This window comes from Sorex fumeus, unplaced genomic scaffold (genome assembly GCF_029834395.1).
Source record: "Sorex fumeus unplaced genomic scaffold, SorFum_2.1 ptg000006l, whole genome shotgun sequence".
NCBI classification, from domain to species: domain Eukaryota; kingdom Metazoa; phylum Chordata; class Mammalia; order Eulipotyphla; family Soricidae; genus Sorex; species Sorex fumeus.
Genome location: NW_026606063.1, coordinates 35,413,110 through 35,435,483, shown reverse-complemented (window position 1 = coordinate 35,435,483; position 22,374 = coordinate 35,413,110). Strand labels below are relative to the sequence as shown.

The 22,374-nt window shown below is 44.0% G+C and overlaps 1 protein-coding gene across 1 annotated transcript in view; it reads right to left on the bottom strand.

The window, feature by feature from the left end:
- Positions 1-22,374, bottom strand: part of PXDN (peroxidasin) — an 85,326-nt gene that overhangs the window by 45,395 nt on the left and 17,557 nt on the right. Inside the window, exons 2-3 of the mRNA XM_056126911.1 lie at positions 3,540-3,611; positions 1,966-2,037 (exon numbers count right to left, since the gene is read on the bottom strand). Of these exons, the coding sequence (XP_055982886.1) occupies positions 1,966-2,037; positions 3,540-3,611 (144 nt within the window). The remainder of the gene's footprint in view (positions 1-1,965; positions 2,038-3,539; positions 3,612-22,374) is intronic.

The window sequence follows — 22,374 nt, the reverse complement described above, 5'->3', positions numbered from 1 at the left end:
CCTCACTGCCAAGTGTGTTGCAGGTGGTACCTGACATGGCAAGGCTGAAGCAGCTCCACATCTTCTGCCAAGTCTTGAACCATTCAGACTTGTTGGCAAGACATGGCCAGGAATGGTGCCCAGAGCCCCTGAGTACTCTCTACCCCTAAAAGAATAATCAGGTATGGTTCACCTTCTAACAACAGATTATAAATAATATTCTACTTCCTCAGAGAGTTGATCCTTTAAATATGACTCTAAAGTCAAAAGTCAATGTCACCATTCAGAAATATTAATAAAGGGGAAGATTTAGGTCTCCTGAAGATCACTTGGAACTCCACTACCAAAAGTATAATTCTGACCCTCCCACCAAAAGAGACTATTCTAACAGAATAGTTTAACATGAAATATGTTTGCAGAGAAAACAATCTTTGCTCTAAGTAATTTAAACCAAAAGTAAAATATAAAATGAAAAATAAAATACAAACTACACACACACACACACACACATACACACACACCACATACACACACACACAGAATGCTATCTGTTGACTATCTATGGAGACTGCTCACCAAGAAATCAAAGGTTTTCTTTTACATCATTCACAACACTTAACATTTTTAAAGGATAATAAGAAACAACAAATAAAATCTCAAAGAACGAATAAAAGACCCATCTCTCATTTTTAAAATAAGTGATTATGGGCCAGAGAGATAAACCAGGGGTTAAGGTGCCCCCAGTTTGAATCCCTGGCACCACACATGGTCCCCTGAGTACTGCCAGGAATCAGTCTTGAGTACAGAGACATGAGTAGTCTCTGAGTAGTGTCAAGTGTAGCTCAAAAAGCACCCACAAAGAGTAAAATAGAACAAATAATTAGGTAACAAGATCAATACAAAATCAAAAGTTAACATACTACACCAACGTGATGAGAAAAATTCTTACATTTATTACTTTTAAATATATTCATGGAGGAAAAATATTTTTATAAAGTTCAAGTAAGATCTATAGTTAAGAAACGCTGCCATCTAAAAGCAAACAGATTTCAACCTTAACACTATTACTGGGATTTTTTTGAGTGGAAGGGTGAGAGAAGGGGGTGATCAGAATGGGCCACTGAATGCAAAGCATGTGCTCCAGCCCTTTGAGCTTCCCAATATTACTGTTCTAAAAAATCAATATTACTTAAAGACGTTCAGGTTCACTTAAGCAATGAATTTCCAATTAAAAAGTTATCTAAGTTCTAAAAATAAGAATAATTTGTTCTAAGCACAAGCTCCTACTTCCGTCTAGTTCTAGGAACGTAATTGGAGGATTTTCCTTCAAGATTTTCATTTTGAAAATTAGTGCCTATGAAGTATTTCCCTGCGAGATTATTCTCTAGCTGCAAAAGTACTCTTCCCACAAGAAAGATACTTTCTAAGCTGCAGAACTGACTTTAACAAGCAGATGTCATAGATGGCAGTAATTTATTTAATTAAAATTAATTTTAAAAATAAGATAGTACATTTAACATCTATAAAATAAAGAGGTAAAATAAGAAGAGGAAGCTGAAGAAAATTATCAGGAATTAGTGGCATTCCAAAGAGATTTGTAACTTGCATCTATAGCTGGGAAGGCAACTGGAAAGAGATCTGAAAGCTGATATCTTACCAAACATGATCAGCTGTTCACACGAGCAACTAAATATAAGTTATCAACTTCCAGCTTAAGAATGTCATTATTATTCCTTAAGAATAATTTTCAGAAGCTATGGCTATTAATTAACCTAAGGCTTAGTAGATAAATACTAAACACTCATAGAACATAGCACAATACACTGATGGCAATTCATTTTTAAGACTCCTACCAAAATTTCACTCACCTGAAAATAAAACCTACCACACTGTATACGCAGCAAAAAATTCCACTTTACTCTCAGGCTGCCAAAATCAGATAACATGCAAAACATTTTTGAGATACAAAGCTGATCACAAACTTACAGATATTTTAAATTTTCCAAATCTTCAAATGCTCCACTGGGTATACTCTTGATCTGATTATTGTTGAGAAGCCTGTGAATGAAAATTTCAAGAAAGTAAGAATTAGGGGTCAGAGAGATTGTACAGAGGTTGAGGGACTTGCACTGAATGCAGCCAACTCGAGTCCAATTCCACTATTGTGTATGGTCCATTGAGCACCAGCAGAAGAGACTCCTAAATACCAAGCAGGAGTAGCCCCTAAGTAAAGCCAACATGGCCCAAATACTACCCCCACAAACGAATTAAAAAGTACTTCTAGAAAGTAGTTTATGAAGAAATATTCTATAACATTGGGAAAGATCATAAAATGATTAAGCTACAGAACTCAGTACCAACCTCCAATAATGCTAAATCAACACAACAGTCAGCATTTCTGGTGTTTAGCCTCATGATTACAGATTTCCCAGGATAATGTATCTACCACCACTCTATATTGGTTGTCTCTGTATTTTTAGAAAAACACTCCCTCTTTCCTGAACAAAAGAATGCCAGTGTTCATTCTGCTCCCATTTAGATTTTCTACTCCAGCCCAAACCATGGAATTAGAATACCATGGCAGAAGTTCATGGTGGTCTGCCTAGATGTCATGGAAGCAGATCATCTACCCAAGAACCTTCGCTTCTCAGGGAAAGAACCCGAGTGTAAATAGAGGATGCTGCATTCCTGTTTACACAGTAATAGTGAACTGGCTTGATTTTCACCCCTCACATATTCCCTTGAGCCCACAGTCACCATCTTGCTACAGAAGAACTAGAGAAACCAGCCCTGCCCTTGCTCCAAATGTGCAACGAGCATCCTGGATCTGCAGCAGACCCACTGAGCAAAAGATCCCCAAGTTCAATTCAGGATCAAAGCACTGGAGCCAAACAGCAGCACTTGAGTCCTTAATTTCCTTCCACCTTACTTGGAGATCTAAACTCAGGTGTTGGAGCAGCAGTATAGCAGATAGGAAGCTTACCTTGCATATGACCAGTTCCAGGGAGATCCCTGGCATTACCTAGGGTGCCGTGGGCACTTCCAGAAGTAAACCCTGGTCAGAGAGAAACGTAAACCCAGTCCAGCAAGGGATGAGAGGTAATCTGTATTGGTATACACGTGACAGAGAGTTTAACTGATGTTACATAGCACAGATTGCATGGCATAGGATGGAGAGGTCTGTGAATGTCACATGGAATGAGTGATATGATGTATGACAGAGTTTAACTGATGTTACATAGCACAGATTTCATGACACAGGATAGAGAGGTCTGTTAATGTCACACAAAATGAGTGATATGATGTATGATGGAGAGATTTGTGGATAACCATGACACAGGATAGAGTGGTCCAGGGATTTCAGGACAGCAAACAGCATCAAGCATCAAATCCACTCTCCTGTGATCTATATTTATCCCAAGCTTCACCTTTCTTTTCCGATCTGGCTACGGATAACTGGGATTCACCAAAAGAATGTGAAGTCTACCTACAGTTATGGAATAATTATTTGTCTATGATTCTCCTACTGTTCCACCCCAAAAAAGAATGTCTGGACTTACAGCGTATTCAAGTTTCTAAGCTTCTTGAATGCCCCCGGCTGGATCTCTCGGATTCTATTAAAGCGAAGATCCCTGTGAAAGAAAGAGAAATACATTTATAGAAGAATCCTGCAATCATGATTCAATCTGTTATTTTAAATATTTCTGCTTTAAAATGATAACTAACTTAAGAAATTAAATCACACAGTCCATTTCTTGGGTGAGTCATCTCTTTATTGAGCTAATAAATCTCTGAATAATTATCTGCATACAGATGGGTGATGTCACATCACAGAAGTTTGTTTAAGCAATAATTAAGGAGAAGACAAAACGTTAAATGGACTGCTTATGCATCCATCTTCTGCCAGAAAACTTAATTGCCATAAGTCTTAAGATAATAAATAGAGGCAGGATTTGCAGCTGATACCCAAAGCACATCACACTAGCCACGCAGTTTTGTAGATGCTTTAAAATTTTTTGGGGGAGGGAGAGGTGTTGCTTTTGGGCAATAACAGGCTATACTCAGGGATTACTCCTGTGTCTGCACTCAGAGATCACTCCTGGCCTGGGCAGTACTTAGGGAACCATAGAGTGCTGGGGTCAGATTTGGGTTGGCCACATGCAAAACAAAAATTTTACTGCTGTATTATCTTCCTAACTTACTCCAGTTACGTTCATTAACAGAAATTCAGCTACCCACCTATAATGTATCCTTAGTGAGAATGTTTATACTGAAGGTCTCAAATCCACAAAGCTCATTCAGTATAGAAACTGGGAGAAGACAACCAACTTATGTGTCTAACCAGGTATTTGACACAAAGATAAATGGGCACTGGCAGAACAGATATTCATTTTTCTCAGTGATGGAGGCGAGGGTGTAACAATCCAGGAAGGACCAGTGAGTAGGAGAGAATCTGCACACAGTGGGCATGGCCAGTGCAGGAGGAAGAGCCTCTCACAGTCATGGAGCAGTGGGGACTGAGGGGACCGAGAGCACAGAGCCCTGGCCATGTAGATACGGACATGAGTTCAGGAGTAATCCCCTCTCTTTCCCCCAGCCTCAATTCTATAAAATCTATCAATTGTAAACATGGAAAAATATCTCTGAAAATCAGCAAATAGCAAATCCACTTTCTTGATTGAAGAATCTCCAACCTTTTTTTTTCTCTTTTTGGGTCAGATCTGGCGATGCTCAGGGGTCACTCCTGGCTTTGCACTCAGAAATCATTCCTGGTGGTGCTCAGAGGACCATATGGGATGCTGGGAATTGAACCCGAATCGGCTGCGTGCAAGGCAAACGCCCTACCCGCTGTGCTATCGCTACAGCCCTGAATCTCCAACCTTTTTGACTTATAGCCAAGGTCAGAAGAAACAAGGGCCAGTAGGATTGGTCCACAGTTGGAATCCTGCCTCCAGTGTGGGGGAATAAGGCAGCTGGGTTGGAGAAGGGACCACTATAACAGAGACAGTTGGAAATGATCACTCTGGATAAGAACTACGTGCTGAAAGTAGGTAAAGGGATAAACATGATAACCTCCCAGTATCTCTATTGCTAACCATAATACCCAAAAGAAGTGGGGAGAGTGGATAGAAAGGGGGGCAGGGGAGAGAGAAAGAGAGAAGAGAGCGAAGTGTCTACCATAGAGACAGGCTTGCTGGGGGTAAGGGAGCGGCAAGAGGGAAACTGTGACATTGGTGGTGGGAAACATACACTCATGGAGGGATGGGTATTGGAACACTGCATGACTGAACCTTGTTCATGAAGAGTTTTGTAACTGTATCTCAGGGTGATTCAAATAATAATAATAATAATAATAAAAACCTCCAAAAACCTACAGTTTCTGACTCACAGGTCTAAATCCTGCTAGGCTAGTCCCAGAGGGATTATTCTGGGTTGGACACTATCCCTCCCCAATACACATGTTGCCTCTTCCCACCCTCAAGGGCTTCATTCTGTGGCCTTATTTGGAGAACGTCTTTCTAGAGCTAATCAAGTTGCAATGAGGTCATTAGGTTGGGCCCTCAGCCCATCTGCCTGGTGAACTAATCAGAAAGAGCCATGTGCAGATGGGGGTGCAGGAGAAGACCCCCTGAAGATTGGAATTACCCTGTCTCTATGCAAGAAGCCCACAAGCTAAGCACGGGAAGTAGAGGAGAGCTTCTCCCTCATGGCCCCAGAACCCAGTTCCACAGACCCCAATCTGGGACTCGTAGCTTCAGGCATCAGTCAGGGTACTTGGTTACACCAGTCCCAAGATCCAATACAGGAACCCTGGAGTAGCATCTGGTCCAAATCATGAACGGATGTTTCTCTTATGACATTCACTGAGCTCTTTAAATGTTGATAAATCTCCTCAAGGAACCTGATGGTTTTGAACCAATTTAGTAATTGTAAATGATTTATATACACAGTTGTTTCTAGTTTATGATGCCCCAAGGGGATTCTCAGAAAGTGTCTGCGTGAGTCACTAAAATGAATGGTGTTTGGTTCATGAGTGTCCGCTGGTATCTGCTTTCTTGCTTTAGGTCAAATCTTGGAAAGGACAGGAGAGTCCACTTCCTCCACCCAGGAGTCACTCTCCACTGCTCCATGTTTCCTGAGCACAGCTGGGAGCACGCCCCCAACCGCCCAAGACAGTGCCTCCAGCACTGCTCCAAAACAACCAAAACCACTCATTGCGTAGACTTCACAACATGCCGGATGCTGCCGACAAAAAGAGTGAACTTCAGAGCACATCACCAGAAACTGTGTAACATGGAGAGGAGCGAGAAAAAGAAGTTTATGAACTCAATATTAGCCGACACACACTTCCAGGATACCTTCAGGATGGATGGTCATCATCCAAGAAACAAGGTCCCCCAAAGAAGGGCCCTGAGGCCCCCGTCCAGACTAAGGAAATGAAAATGTTTCAAAGGTGAGCCCCAAATTCAGAATCATAGCTACACTCTGCAGGGGCTGCATTTCACTTGCTCAAATTCTTCCTTTAAACGGGTTTCTGAAGTAAAGGGTGTTTAGAGAGCTCGCTCGGGATGGGAGATGTGCACCGAAAGTAGACTATAGACCGAACATGATGGCCATTCAATACTTGCATTGCAGACCACAACACCCTAAAGGAGAGAGAGAGTAAAGGGGAATGTGCCTGTCACAGAGGCAGAGTAGGGGTGATACGCGGGGGGGGGGGGGGATGGAGTAGGGGGGGATGAGAGGGATACTGGGAACATTGGTGGTGGAGAATGGGCACTGGTGGAGGGATTGGCACTCGATCACTGTATGACTGAAACATAATCACGAAACTTTGTAAGTCTGTAACTGTACCCCACAGTGATTCATTAAAAATAATAATAATTAAAAAAATTAAGAAACATAATAAAGAAATTTTTAAAAAAGAGAGCCCATATTCTGAGTATTAAAGTATTGTGTGCAATTTTCCAATTATTAGAATAAGCTTTTATATTGAAAAAATAAAAATAAAGAGGTTTCTTGAGGCTCTGATAACTTGGGGGCAGGCATGATCCTCCTGGTCAGCAGCAGCAGCACTGTCATCTGAATGCTTGTTGACAAAGCAATTACTGGGCCCGCCCCCAAACTGGCAGCATCAGAAACTCCAGGGATGAGGACTCGAAGGGCACCGACCCAACCATTTAATCATTTCCAAGGTGAAGGTCGAATATCTCTGGTCTTCTGGAAGGAGGCCCTGGAGTGCGCATGTGCAGCAGCAGCAAGTGTGCGAGTGTGGACACGTGAGAGGCATCTGCACACGCATGTGTGTGCATGCATGAACACTCAACAGAAGGGTTATCCCCAACGAACTCCTCCTCTCACCATTATGACAGTGGGTGTTGAATGCAAACCAAGTAAAGCCATTAGTTAAAATCCAGAAGATACTGTGGGTCCCCACTCTTTTTGAGCTTTTGAATTTTTTTATTTGTTTTTGGCTTGTGGGCCACACTTAGTAGGGTTCAGGGCTTACTTCCAGTTCTGTACTCAGGGGTCACTCCTGCAGGCTCAGGGGACCATAGAAGATGCCAGGGATGGAAACCACATGAACCACATGCAAGGCAAGTGCCCTCCCCGCCATACTATTGTTCTAGCCTAAAAGCCTTTGAAATGTTATATGGGCCTAAAGTATATCATCCTGGAGAGTCAGAGTATGGAGGGTCATGTGCAACTCACAGAACAGACTTTCAGGGCCCACTGTCTTTTCACAAGAACAATACTGCTTCGACAATTGTAAAACTACAACCACAAAAAGTCCAATTTAAAAAAAAAAGCACTTTCCTAAAATTTAAAAATTATCTCATCTCAAAGCACCACCAGGAATGATCCCTGAGCACAGAGCCAGGAATAAGCACTAAGCACAACCAAACATGGCTCCAATAACAACATTAAATAAACTTTTAAAATGATGGAGTGTTTAGGAAACACTCCTTCAGCACTTTGCTGCTTCCTGTGCCCTTATGAGGAGGCCACTCTGAGCCAAAGATTCCTGGCACAGGGTAGTGGGCAGATGTAGCCACATGGCACTTATCCACCTCTGCTCCCTAATGACCAAGCCCTCTGACCATCTGACACCTGTGGACTTAATACCACTTCCCTCAACAAACAGTGAGCTTTTGGAAACACTCGCCTTCCCCATAAAGTTAGTAGTACAGAGAACAGAGATAAATTCTAGACAGTGCTGGGAAAGTCATGAACGATCAGTAAAAGAAGCTGAAGGCACCTCAGTGTTTACTGAGGGTGTCACATGCAGGTACTTGAGCCACGAGAGACTGTGACCATAGTAAGACAGTGTACGTGGGTAGATGGTCAGAGATTGCATCTGTGAAAAATTCCATGAATCCTAAAGCTCCCTGCATGTTCATGGGAACCAGTGCTGAGTACAAGAAGTGAGGGCAGGTGACAATCTCTGGTTTCCAAAATCATTCAGGGGTGCCAAGATCATGGAAGTATCTCAGTCCACTTCAAGTATCACATTGAGGGACACTGGTGAAGAACAAGCTGGGGTATAATAATGATGATCTGAAGAAAAAGAAAGAGGGGCTAGAGAAATAGTACTGCAAATAAGGTCTGCACACAGTCCTCCTGGGTTCAACCACCATCACCACATATGGTTCCCTCAAATTACCCTAGGTGTGATCCCTGAGTGGAGAGCCAGGAGTATGCCCTGAGCACTGCTGGGTGTGACCAAAACAAACAAAAATTGTCTGAGAAAGAGAAGGATGGTTGGGAGACAAACAATTATAATCAGCTTAGAAGTCCTGATATTTGGCAAATGAGAATTCAGTAAGAAAGACTGGGTAAGTTTGCTAACGTCACTCTGTTTGTAAGAACTAGAAATGGAATCAGAATTAGTTCAGGGCTTCTCTCTGGGCACCTAGCTATCCCCATGACAGAACCTGAGTGAGATATATTTATGTTTAATCTTGCTCATAGAATCACAAACCCAGACTCCACACTGCACAACACTTCACCCAAAATTTCTTCAAGACTTCAAGCACTTCCATATGAAAAATAATGGGAACAATCTGTGCTGGATGAGATGTGGTGAAAAAGGAACTCTCCTCCACCTCTGGTGGGAACGTTGTTTGGTTCAACATTAAAAAACAGTACAGAGGACTCTTTGTAAACTTAAATGTGAGCTCCCATAGGACCCAGCAATTCCATTTTTGAGTATCTACCCCTATGACAGAAAAACATTCATGCAAAAGGATGTATGCCCACCGTTATTCATTGTAATACTCAGGACAATAGCTAAATTTGGAGTCAAACTAGATGTCCAACAACAGATCAGTGGATCATAAAGGTGTGGTGTTTATAGACAGGGGAGTACTATGCAGCTGCAAGGAATGATAAAAAAAAAAAAAGGCCCTCCCGTTGATCGTCGATTTGCTCGAGCGGGCCCAGTAACGTCTCCATTGGAGATTTTGTTGTTACTGTGTCTGGCATATCGAATACTCTCGGTAGTTTGCCAGGCTCTCCGAGAGGGGCAGAGGAATCGAACTCGGGTCGGCCATGTTGGCCGCTTGTAAGGCGAACGCCCTACCCGCTGTGCTATCGCTCCAGCCCAAGGAATGATAAAATCATGCAATTTGCTGCGATATGGAAGGAACTGGAAGATATCATGTTAAATGAAGTAAGATAGAAGAAGAAGGATAAACACAGATAATAGCACTTATTTGTGGAATTTAGAGTAATTGGATGAGAAAAGGCAATGGCTTATAGGGAGGATGCCTAGATTACCTTGGTCCCAACATATAGGGTGGAGAAGGAAAGAGAGAAGGGAAGGGGTGAGGGAGAAGTAACAGATGAGAAGCAACAGCTACAAGGATCAAAGTACATTGCTGGTGTTAAGGAATGGTGGAGTTAAATATCCAAACCACGGAGTCAACAACACTGAAATCATGAGACTCAAACTTTAATAAGCAATTTAAAAAGGTGCCTGTTGAGATGACAAGCTGGGAAGGGAGTAGGGCAGACAACCTGGGAACACTGGCGGAAGGAACACTGTACGTCTAGAACCCATCTGTGAATAACTTTGTAAGTCATGGTGCTTTAATAAAATAAAATTAGGGCGGGGAAAAGACTTCAAATCTTTTTGTATGTCAAGTGTTTGACATACTTTTTGTAGGTCAAGTATGTCAAGTGTTTCACGACATCCACAGAAAGCCAGGAGGCCAGCCCAGCCCCATAGGGCCGAACACTCAAATCTACGCAAATATCTAGGATATCTAGGATATTTGCTAGGAAGCAAATATCTTGAACGTGGAGTCCAGATCAATTTCTATTAAAAAGACTAGTAAACTCCCAATTGAAAAGACAAAGGAGTTCTATTCGGGGCACAGAAACCCGAGGTGCCAGTCAGAATGCCAAGTGCCAATGACTGGACTCAGGAAATGCCAGCATGGAAGTGTGAGAGTATGTACAGTTGGCCTGATGACAAACGGCTGCACCCAGGTCCTGGAGGATCTATTCCCTATAGAGACCACTGCATTTAGAGGAGAGACAGTGCCTCCAGGCTGCACCCAGGTCATTAGCAGCTAAGTGCTCCCTGCAGACTGCATCCCTGGCAGGTGGAATTTTGTGCCTGTCTCCTGTTGCATCCACCCATCTGCACCCCTCTTCCAAGGAATATTTCTGGTAGGAGGAATCTCCTAAGCGATTCAGGAGGCCTGGCTTCTCTCCTGGTGGTCTTCTGTCAACAGGCAGGCAATTCAATGCAAGGACCTCAGAATGCAGTGCTGCTTGGGCCAGGGGTGCTGAGACAGAAACCTAGACTCTAATGTGGCAGTGCTCAGGGCCTCTAAGACTGTACCTACCTATATGCACAGGAGATCCTGTGGTGCCAGGGATCAAGCCAGTCAGCCACACGCAAGGCACACATCTTAACTCCTTTGCTTTCTCTCTCACTCCAGGCCCCAAATAAGTCATTCTTTTCTTTCGGTTTTTGTTTTTGGGGGACCACACCCAGTAATGCTCATCAGGGCTTGACTCTGTGCTCAGGGATCACTCCTGGTGAGCTTAGGGGACCATATGAAGTGCCAGAGATAAAACTTAAGTCAGTTACATGCAAAGCAAGCGCCCTGCCCATTGTACCAGTCACTCAGGCACCAGAAATCACTTTTAAATAGCGTCTTTACCCACTCCTCCCCCCCCAAATTTTGGTACTTATATAGTTAGTATTTAATATATTCTTTATCAGAGAAAATTTTTTTTTAAAAAATAGGGGTCATGGCTTAAAAAAAAACACATAATTTTAACCCAGTGATATTTACTTTTGTTCTTACCCTGTCTGTCTGCGTCTTGCCAACTATTTGAAGAAGCCCATAAAAAGTGCACAAGACAATCACTAAAGCTGCTTGGAGAATCAGCACAATGGGGAAAAGTCAACAATGGCAGAAAAGGAGATTAGCAGGAATGATAAGGAAGCAAGTCTGAGCATCCCAGCAACCAAGCATAGAGAGTCTGATGAAACACTAGGGCCTCTCAATCTGGAAGGCTCCTGAACCCAGCAGGGGAACAAGGCCTTACAGACAAAGAGATGGGGGCCATTCTTCAGACGATCCTCCTACCTGTCTAGGGTGGTCAACTGCATCCCCCTAAAGAAAACTGACAACCAATGCAGGCACTGCCCTTGTGCTCAGGAGAGCACAAATGAAGGCACGACCCAGGAATTTCTACAATCACGGGAATCCCCCCTGCATCACCCTGGCTTCCCCAGAGGGCATCTGAACCCTGATGTTCACTGAAGGCTTCAGCCCCCTTAGGTGTGTTTCCTATAAGTCAAGCATACACTCTCCTCTCCTTGATCAAATTTTGCAATTTATGAGAACACAACAGCTTCGGACTGATGCCCTGTGCTCTGCTTGAGCTTCCTTAGCAGGAGTGAAAAGCAAACAGTTTGGAGGAAACGGAACAAGAACACTGCCCAGAGGCATTCCCCACCCTCCAGATCCAGGCTAAAAAAAGCACAGCTGGCTAAAAGCACACACAGGCCCTGCCCAGAAGTGAGCCTGGCTTCCTTAGGCAGACCAATGCCACCTCACTGCAGATGCAGGTGGTAGGACCTGGGCAGAACCTCAGAAGTAGTGGAAGTTCCTGCTAGCTCTGTGTCCTAGTACACTCTCTATGTCCAGGGCTAATCAAGGAGCACTGGTATATGAGCTTCAGGGGCCAGGGAGCACAGAGGGAACAGGCTTCAGTTCCTGAAGGGTAAGACACAACCAGAACTAATAGCCAACACACAGGATGATCAGGGCCCACACTGCAGTAACCAGGCACCGACCACGTGTGTCTGTCCCCTGTGCAAACCAGTGTCAGCTAAACCACTGCTCCCAGCAATGAGAATGTCCTGCCCTGTTGTTCATGGAAGGTAGTTTTTGTGTCACTTAAGAGAGAAGCAAGCACAGAATACTTTGGTCCAAGCTTCCCAGCAGAGAGAAGCACAGGATTTGCAAGTGCCTGGCCTGAGAGGGCAGGAGCTTTGGAGGGTAACAGATGTGTCCACAGACTGGTAAACATCACCCATTCTTGGCAAACCCTGGTCATTCCGAAGGGGTGGCTGAGTATAGAGCCTCTGACCACAGAGCAGCTGCAGACAGTGGACAGATCAGCCTGGACATGCTTCTTCAGTCCCAAAGGAATCTAGGATGGTTTGATTTTGATCAGTCATTGGCTGTTGAGTCCACAGGTCACCCTGACAGGATCCTACAATCAGCTGGGAGAAGGTGACTACACACAGCTCAAATTCCTTCCCTCTGGGGGGCTGGAGGTGGGTCAGGGTGTTGTAGGAGGCTTACAATAGTGTACCTGTTTAGAGGGTAAACTACTCCTTCCCACAAAGTACATCTTACTTCCTTCTGTGAATTCCTCAAAACCTGTGCAGGGACCCCATTCTTCTGGGATAGGGCCCCCGGCCACAGCACAGTAAGCCAATCTGCTCCCTAAAGGCCAGGCAAGGAGCAGCAGGGGCTCTTCCAGATGATGTCATCTGGCCACTGAGGCAGGGCACCAGCTGCAGTCCCTGCTTGAGGAAAACCGTCCATGAAGTTTCAGATTGAAGAAATCAGAAAGGCAGGAAATACCATTCTTCAGGGTCTTTTTGTCTTGTTTTTGTTTTTTTTCCCCAGCTGCTTAGTAATGTGATATGTCAGGGGAGCCTAGAGCGATAGAACAGGGGTTACTGCCTTGCCTGCAGCTGAGTCAGGTTCTATCTCTGGTACCATTATGGTTCCCCAGGCACCACCAGTAGTGATCCCTGAGCATAGAGCCAGGAGTTAAGTCCCGAGCATCAACGGGTATAGCTCCAAAACCAAAAATATTAAAAAGGTAATTAAAAAAATGATCTGGGGGGTGTTGAAGCAGATATTTCACAAGCATGAGGCCAGAGTGCAATCCCGAGCACCCAATCACCCCCAGGATTAGCACCTGATCATAGCCAGGTGCGCCCCAAAATGTGATGAGAACAACTCATAAATCAGGTAAAACCAGATTAGAGCCACATTCTGCCCTCAGTGTAGAGTCTGGACTTGTGTTTGGTGAGGGAGGCACCAGGGGCTGCCCCTCTATCCTAAGAAATGAATCTGGTTTTGTTTTGTATTTTGTTTCTCAGGCCATATGCAAACACAACTCATTAGTGAGCAGCCTTAGAAATAAACAGTATGAATCCATGAGTTCATGCTTAAGGTTTCCTCTGGAGAAGGAAAAAAAAAAAACAACAAAAAAACAAAAAAACAAAGCTCCTTCAATGATTGTTTAAAACATGGAATCAGCATTTTTCCTTCTTTTTAGCCAGATCATGTGCCCAGGGCTTTTCCCAGAGTTGCTTCCGTCGGTCCCAGGGAGCCCACCGAGCAGGGCAGCTGAGGACAACAATGTGATTCGAGGAAGAGGGCTCTCTTAGGCATGCTCTCCTAAGCAAACAAGGAAGCAGAGAAAAACAATGGCATGGATGAGCATGAAAATCCATTCTTTCCAACTGAGTGTGTCAGGGAAAGCATAAGCCGACCGACACTGTCTTAATTAGAAGCAGCCCAGGAAACGGCAAACAGGAGCACGTTCCCAGCAGAGTCAAGCCAACGTGGTTTCAGGCCATGGGAAATGGGAGCTCTGGCTTTTTTGCTGAAAAAGTGTGTAGGTCTTCCTGTTATGAAAACAGGACACAGGTGCAGAAGTGTGAGTGTACCTTGGGAAAGGAAGGAGACACCTCCACTTAAGCAGACATCACAGACATGCAGATGGGTCTACCAATTCTCCGGTGCAAGGAATACCAAAACTCATCCTCTGCAAGGACAGAATCTGCTTTTGATACACAAGGAAGCCAAGTAAGAAAAGGCCGAATCAGTCAGAGACCTGCTTTGGCTGAGACCCGGCAGGAAAGGCTGGTGCTGAGAGAGCATGGGGATTGGTGGAGCCATTCGAAGGACCGTCTCTGCACAGCGACTCCTACTGGCTGCAACCGTCCACCTCAAGCACCTTTCTGTGGAAGCCAAGAATCTGTGGGAGGGACATGCACACCAACATATTTCTTTCAGACATCCTTTCCCACACTGCTCTGAGTACGTCGATCCATCTTTTCTAGACCGGTGGCAGGGCTGCCAAATCTTACACAGAATGAAACAGAGAGACTTGAGTAAATCCCATCTCTGTCCCTTAAGTCTGAGCGAACACCTTGATTTCTCTATTCCCTGCCTGCTGGCTCCCAGTAGACAAGATGGCTCCTTCACAGGGCTGTTGTGAGGAGGAAAGAAGGAAGCTGGGAAGAGGCTTAGAGGCTACAGTGGGCTAGGACACTTGAACAGCCTCTGGGAAAAAGACTGTAACCCAGGGGGTGACACCTCCTTTATGAGAGACACAGGGCAGCTTACTTAGAGGGCAGGCCCAGAGACAGTCCAGAGCAGCCAGTGAGGGGGCTTCGTCTTTATCCCCCTGGGTCCAGCTTTCACACGCCACGCAACAAGTCCCTAAGACCCTTTGGCTCTTTGGCTGCACACAACAGTCCTCCACCAACACTTGGAGCCATACTCAACATTTCCCAGCATTAATTCATCGGAGGCACTCACATGAATATAAAGACAATTTGATATTAAACAGATATTTACTTTAAATGCCAAAATCACTGCAAACTTCAGGCCTAGGATACATAGCCTGGCCCTCGGTACTTTGTTGCTATCTTGCCACATATATTTAGGTCTAACATGAGAGAAGTGATCCATACACTTGTGTTGGTTGGGGTCGTGGGAGTTGAAAGGGAGGAGTGTTGGGGTCTTTGGAGGAGGGAGGTGGGTACACAGGTGATGAGGAGTAGAGGGTTGGAATTATGTGCATGGAAAACCACCAGTAACAGTAGTGTGTATCACATAAGCTCAACCAACTAAAAAAATTCACTGAATTTTTGAAAAGAAAACATGGCCCTTGAAAGCTTCCCTGTGGCTTCCTACTAAGTCAAGACAACTGCAGGAAAGAGGGTGTGTGGTAGTTTATTCTTGTCTCAGCAGCAGGTTAATCCCCAGGCTGGCCCAGGCAAAATCTGCCAAGTCTGCCAGGCGCAGATTCCATAGCTGTCTGTCGGCTATTCAAGGTCTCTTTGTTCTCAGTTCTGGTGAGGACTGTGGATCAGTACAAATATCTGCAGCTGGAGGCAATCTGGTCCAACTAGTCTCAGCAGCTTTCCTGTACTGGTGACCATTTTACCAGGGAACAATGGCCTTGACACCCAAGGAAAATCTCACTGGCCCCTAAATTTTTGTACATCAGTACTGGGAAAATGAATTTGCTACAGCTGAATGAACAAAACCACAAATCAGCTGATGGATGTGCCAGATGATCAGTTGTTGTCTTCAATTAAAAAAGTGAAAGAAAGAATCATGTCACCAAAATGTTGATGTAGACAGTTCTGATTTTACAGTACAAATCCTCTGTAGAAGGGATCACAGAATTAGACAGCACCCTTGAGTGTATTATATAATGACCAACAGTGTCTGCTATAGCATTAAAAGGCTAACAGAAAAAAATATGTATGGAATGGAGCATCTTTAAGAAGCGAAAATAAACCCATTCATAGATCCAGCAATCCTATTCTGATCTGAAGAATATGAAAATATTAATTCAAAAAGTTCTATCTAGCCCAAAGTTTACTGCAACATTATTTACATTAACTGAAATACAGGAAAAACTAAAGTGCCCTTTGAAACATGATTGGAAAAAAGCAGATGCCCATTTACGTGATAGAATTCTATTATTTATCTATAAAAGATAAAACATTTGCCATTCATAGCAAAATAGGAGGACCTTCAGGAGATTGTGTAAAGCAAGATAAATCGAAAGTAAAAAGAAAAGTACTAGACGATTTCATTCAAGTGTTCAACACAGGATATAAAAATTGATGAACAGACAAAAATGAAATAAATAATAAACCTTATACCATGGACACTGTGAGCTAAGAATGAAGGCTGAGCTGAAGGGAAGGGGCATGAGGAGACAGAAAACAGTGGAGGTGGGTGGAGGAAGGAAGGACCGACAAAGACTCTGGGAGTGAGCAAGGCTGACTTCATGGGAATCTGAATAACAAATCATCAAACATTCCTAAACAAGGATAACCAGCTGCTATGAGTGGGCAACAGTCTGCATGGGCATTCCCTGTACCTCTTATCAGACCCAAGTGCAGAAGAGAAGCCAGCAAGCATGCCACCACAGCTCACAGCCACAGATGCAGGAGACAGGGAGTCATGCTAGACAATCACTGACATCAGAAGCAGGCACATCCTCTAGGACACAGAGAGATATGGAGGGAACAAGAGTTTGAAAGCTCCAAGGGAACAGGTCCACTAACTGCCACCTGGAGATTGTCTGACTCAAACCAACTATTTATAGACCTCACACATGCAAACAGAGGATGGAGAAGGGGAAACATTGGCAGGATATCAAATAACACAAAGAATTTATTGTTAAACTCAAATACATTACGACGGGTTTCTTTTTATAACTTTTTATTTTATTCATTTTTGAATGTTGGGTCACACCAGGCTGTGCTCAGGGATTAATCCTGGCAGACTGAGCCTATGTGGTGCTGGGGAATTGAACCAGGTCAGCCGTGTGTAAGACAAATGATGCCCTCCCCTCTGTATTATCACTATTTTTATTTTCTCCCTCTGTCTTTCCTCTGTTGCTATCATTGCATGCATACCTAGCTGTGATGTTGACACATTCTTAGCCAGGTACATGCCACAGATCACACATCAGGTTAGGGTGCTTGTGCACCTGGAGGCAATGCTCACAGTGGTTTGCATGCCTTTCATGGCAGTGCTCAAATACACGCTTCACCAGACCTGGACCTTTGAGTTGAGGGACACATGTTCTGGTTGTGATACTCACCAGGGATCATAGTGGTGCTTACACATATGCTTGCCATGGTTACATTTCCTGTACATGATGGTCACAGATCTTTCAACTTGTAGGACATGTCTATGTTGCACCCCTTTTTTGTGAATATTGCACACTCCTGGCTGCAGTGCAGTTGGAAATCACTCACAATGCCAGGGATCACCAATGATAGAGCTGCCAGGATCACAGAGCAGAGGTGCCAGGACATACTTTTCATACAAGGGACATCAGGTGTTTGAATTCATAACCAACACACTTACAAAGCAGATAAGTCCCCATGTTAACTCCTACAAGCATGGTATTGTGGGGTTTTTTTTGAAAATGTTTCCTCTTTTAGATATAAAAACTCTAGGCATAAATAGAAAAGTAATTATTGGTGCTCAATATCAATGTTCAAGGTTAATATAGTTTATTGACTCATGCTCATCTGATGTTTCACTTTATAAATAAACTGTTATCTGCCATATTCCAAATGGATCTGCCCAGGAGGCCTGGAGGCCCCTCCATGTGATTCTCAGTGATGTGACCCAGGGAAAATTACCACTTAACCTCAGGGGTGACATTCTGTGGCACTCAAGGGCTGCACCTGGCAGTGCTGGGGAAGAAACTGGTATCAGATCTGCTGTTGGCTGCATTCCAGGCATGCACCTTATCTCTCCACTCACTCTCCTTCTTCTTAAACCCCTTCCCTGTACACAGATGGTGAACATACAGCTTTCATTCTAAAAATACTCTGACATGAACTGTCTCTGGTGTTCACACATTCTGCTGTGAACGTTGGCATTAACATCTGATTATCACCTATTCACAGCACCAACCACTTTGCTCTTTGCAAATAAATCACCCTCTATGAAGCTAACTAGCCTGTGTGTGTGTATGTATGTGTGTGTGTGTGCGTGTGTGTGTGTGTGTGTACAGGGCCTTACATGCAAAAACAACTGCCACATCTCTCTCCATAACTCATCCTTTCTTTACTCACACCATTCAAAGGTTTCCTGCTATAGTCTCAGGCTTCTGGCCCTCCCAAATTGGAAAGGTCTTATTTCGAAAATCTTTCCACTTCTCCCCAGAGAGTCTAGAACCAACAACATGCTCCCAATTGTTTCCTTTAATTTCCAGTGTATTTTATTATATAGTTCCCACATCTAGTAGGTAGTTGTACTATACTTGATAAATCCAAATCAATTCATTCTTCAATATCCAAATAAAAATAGCCTAGAGTAAGGCTAGCACAGGAAAGTGGAAGGTCATTGAAAGGAGCACAAGAGGGCCAGGGATAAAATTTAAAGGTGGAATCCATGCCTATAGCATGTGCAAGGCCCTGATTTTAACCCCTAATATTACAGGGCCCCCTGAGCAGCATCAAGGGTAGCCCTAAGGACTGCCGGTGGTGGTCTCTATTTTAAACCAGGGGTTCAAGGAGATGGAGAGACATTTCTATGGTCATGGTAGCGATGATGGCCTCACAGTATGTACATATGTTAAATGGAAACTTCTACACTAGACCAGAACATCCTGTAAATTATAATTCAGTACAGCTGTCACACTGTCGCACTATCCTCCCGTTGTTCATCGATTTGCTCAAGTAAGCCCAGTAATGTCTCCATCATGAGACTTGTTGTTACTGTTATAAAACAAAATTAAGCACATCAGATTTAAACCTAGCATATATATCTATCAACCGGTGTAGGATAACACTGTTTTGTTCTTCCTCAGGTAATTATGTTATGTTTATCGGATCACACTCATCCCAGGGCACTGAACTTGTATTATAAGTTAATACTGCCTTTCTCTTCTCCTTATGTCTTTTGAATAGTTTACCTTAAAGCAATGTCCTTTCTGTATGGGCACAGGAAGACAGTTAATATTATGCTTTGTAACTTGGGAGTTGATTGACTCTGAATAATATTTACTCCTGGGCATCCGCTTTCTTGACTCAGTTGACCCCAGTTTCTAGTACACCAAAAGCAGGTTCCCAATGAGGGACTGAATGGACCCAGGGCAAGCTGTGAGCTACCCTGGCATCGAAACGGGCCAGGCCAAAGCCCCACGATACTCAGCTATAAGTTGAGGACATGATCATGGACAAATGCTGTCATGATCCAATGTAAGTAACAACGGGACTAGGACCCTGCCGGGGCTAGGAAGACTAACCTAGCCTGAGGACTGCGGAATGTATAGTGAGATGTTTATATCTCTTACCGTGCTCACACAGAATGACATTGCTAGAAATATTAAAAGTAGATTTACTACAACTATTTAAGTAGATTACTAGCTGGGGAAAGAACACACCCTTGTTAGGATCCCACCCTTGAGCGGATCTCCTAGTAATCTAGAGTAATCTCTTTAGATGAGAGTTTATCCTTGAGTTAATCTCCAGGAGGAGTGGTCTTACCTCTCTTTGTTGATTTGTTAATGTTCAACCCACCTTTGTGTCACCACCTACGTGATTGCTATATAAACTAAGAATGTAAGCTCAGAGAGAGAGTGAGAAGTGAGAGAGCTCGGGCTCCAGAGATCCAGATCAGAGCCAGAAGGAGAAGGGGTTCCAGATTGGGGCCCAGGAGAGAAGGAGGCAGAGGATATACAGGAGTAAAGAGGATTGGAATAAACTACAATTGATACCGACCAGCCTGGCCCCCTGGCCCTCGTTTCTTCCTTCGTCTACCCTTGGCCAACAGCCGTCCCGATCCAGGCCACACACAGCGACTCAAGAGCACTGAATGCGGGCGGTGAGAGAGAGCCGTCCAGAAAGCCCATGAACACACAACCTTTGGCATGCTAAGATTTTACAAACCAGTATAAAGTATCATAGAGTAAAAAAATTTAAGCTCAAAAGTCTACAGACTAGTTAAGGTGGGGCCTGGAATCTTAAGTCTACTAATAATTAATGTTGATCCACCACTGTGATCCGCACAACTGAAACTAGAGCACAGTTGTACAGATTATTCTCCAACACTAATCTATTACACTAACCTCTGTACTTACTGCACAAACCTTCTAAATAACCAACTATACCATCCTACCATATAATCACTATATTGATCTATGACAATAACTGACTAAGCTAATCTACTACATTAATCCACTACATTAACCTTCTGATCATGTGCTATACATTTCTTTTTATTTTCTTGTTGTTTTGGCCACAGAGGCAGTGTTCAGGGCTTGTGCCCGGTTCTGTGCTTAGGGTTGTTCCTAGGGGTGCTTCAGGGACCATATGGCATTCCCGAGATCAAACCTGGATCAGCCATGTACAAAGCAAGCGCCCCACCCACTGGGTTATAGCAGCTACATTAATTTGTTTATATTTTGCAATAATTTACTGTAACTAGTTGTGATATAGTGATTTATAATTTAGAACAACAACATGTATTTGCAGGACTGGAGAGAAACCTCCAAAGGCTAGAGCACATGGCTGGCATGTGTGAGGCTCTGAGTTAGGTGTCAGTCATAGCATGGACTCCTGAGCACCACCAGGAATGTCCCTGGGGGTTCCCAGCACTGCTGGACCTGAGCAGCACTGCACTGCCAGGTCTAAGCACTGAGTAAGTCAGGCTTGACAGCCAGGCCAAAACAACTTAGTACGTAAGAAACAAAACAGCTTATTAGTAAGAGTGGCCCTGGGGCTCCCTGAGCACTCCTGGGGATACTCCCCAAATAAGTAAAATAATAAATTAAGGGCCAGGAAGGTGGCTATAAGAACGAATGTGAATTATATGTAGGTGAGAACCCTAGGTTCCATCCCCAGCACTACACAATCCCCTGAGCACTGTCCAGAGATTCCCTTTCCTAAACACCAAGCCAGTATAATCCACAAACACTGCCGCATGTGGCTAGACAATAGGTATCTAGATGGATGATTTAAGATAAGTCTGTCTGGGCACACAGCTTACCTGGATTTGAAACCTGGCACCACACACAGTCCCGCACACCAGGAGTGATCCTGATTGCAGAGCTAGGATTAAGCACTGAGCACAGAGGGGTGTGGCCCCACCAAACAGAAAGCAAAAAATTTTTTTAAAAAAATCTGTGTTTGATCTCCATCTGATTTCTGGCACAGAGCTCCTGGAATTCCTTGGAATTCCCAAGTGACGGGTGTGAGCCAAAAGTTTTCTGGTATGTTACTGAGGTGACCTTTGGATCCCAGCTAAGGAAGCAGGCACATGGCCAGGCATTTCCTGTGAGTGGAAGAAGGGAACGTTGGTGCCATCCTCTAACCTCTGGGAAGGGACGCTGGGTAAATGACAAACTTGGTCCAAAAGGTCTGACTCGGAACTTCAGAGTGGGGGACAGGGAGAGCTGGAGAGGGTTGCACCCACAGAAAGCACGGCTACACTCCGCTTCTTGAGACATCCTGCCTGCATCTCCTGTATGCTTTTACTTGCAGCCCCTGATCCTCTTATGCGAAACCTGTCATCTAACAATACTGCTGAGTTCTGTGATGAACTCTCAAAAATTATCCCAGTCCCAAGAGGGGCTCATAGCCATGGATCTTATTTTCACCTATGTCAGAGTCACCAGGATTTTGTGATTGGCATCTGAAGTGTCAGTGAGTGTGAGTTTGGTGCTAAGTCATAGGGTCTGACTCTACTCCAGGTAAATAGTGTCAGGATTGAGTTAGACTGCAGAAAACTAAACTGTTGCTCATGAACTGTTCAGTGGTGTAAGGAAATCAAAGATAAACATGAACATGGGAACTAGTATGAGTCATTATTAACCTAGTATATTACCACTATAGTAATTCACTACATTATCCAACTCTACTAATTTACCATGCCTTCCGACCTCAGAGCCCAGTCCACTACCCGCTGAATTACTTTGTTCTACTGATCTTCTGGAGCAATAGGGCTGGAGCGATAGCACAATGGTAGGGCGTTTGCCTTGCATGCAGCCAACATGGCCAACCCGAGTTCGATTCCTCCGCCCCTCTCGGAGAGCCTGGCAAGCTGCTGATAGTATCTCGCCCGCACTGCA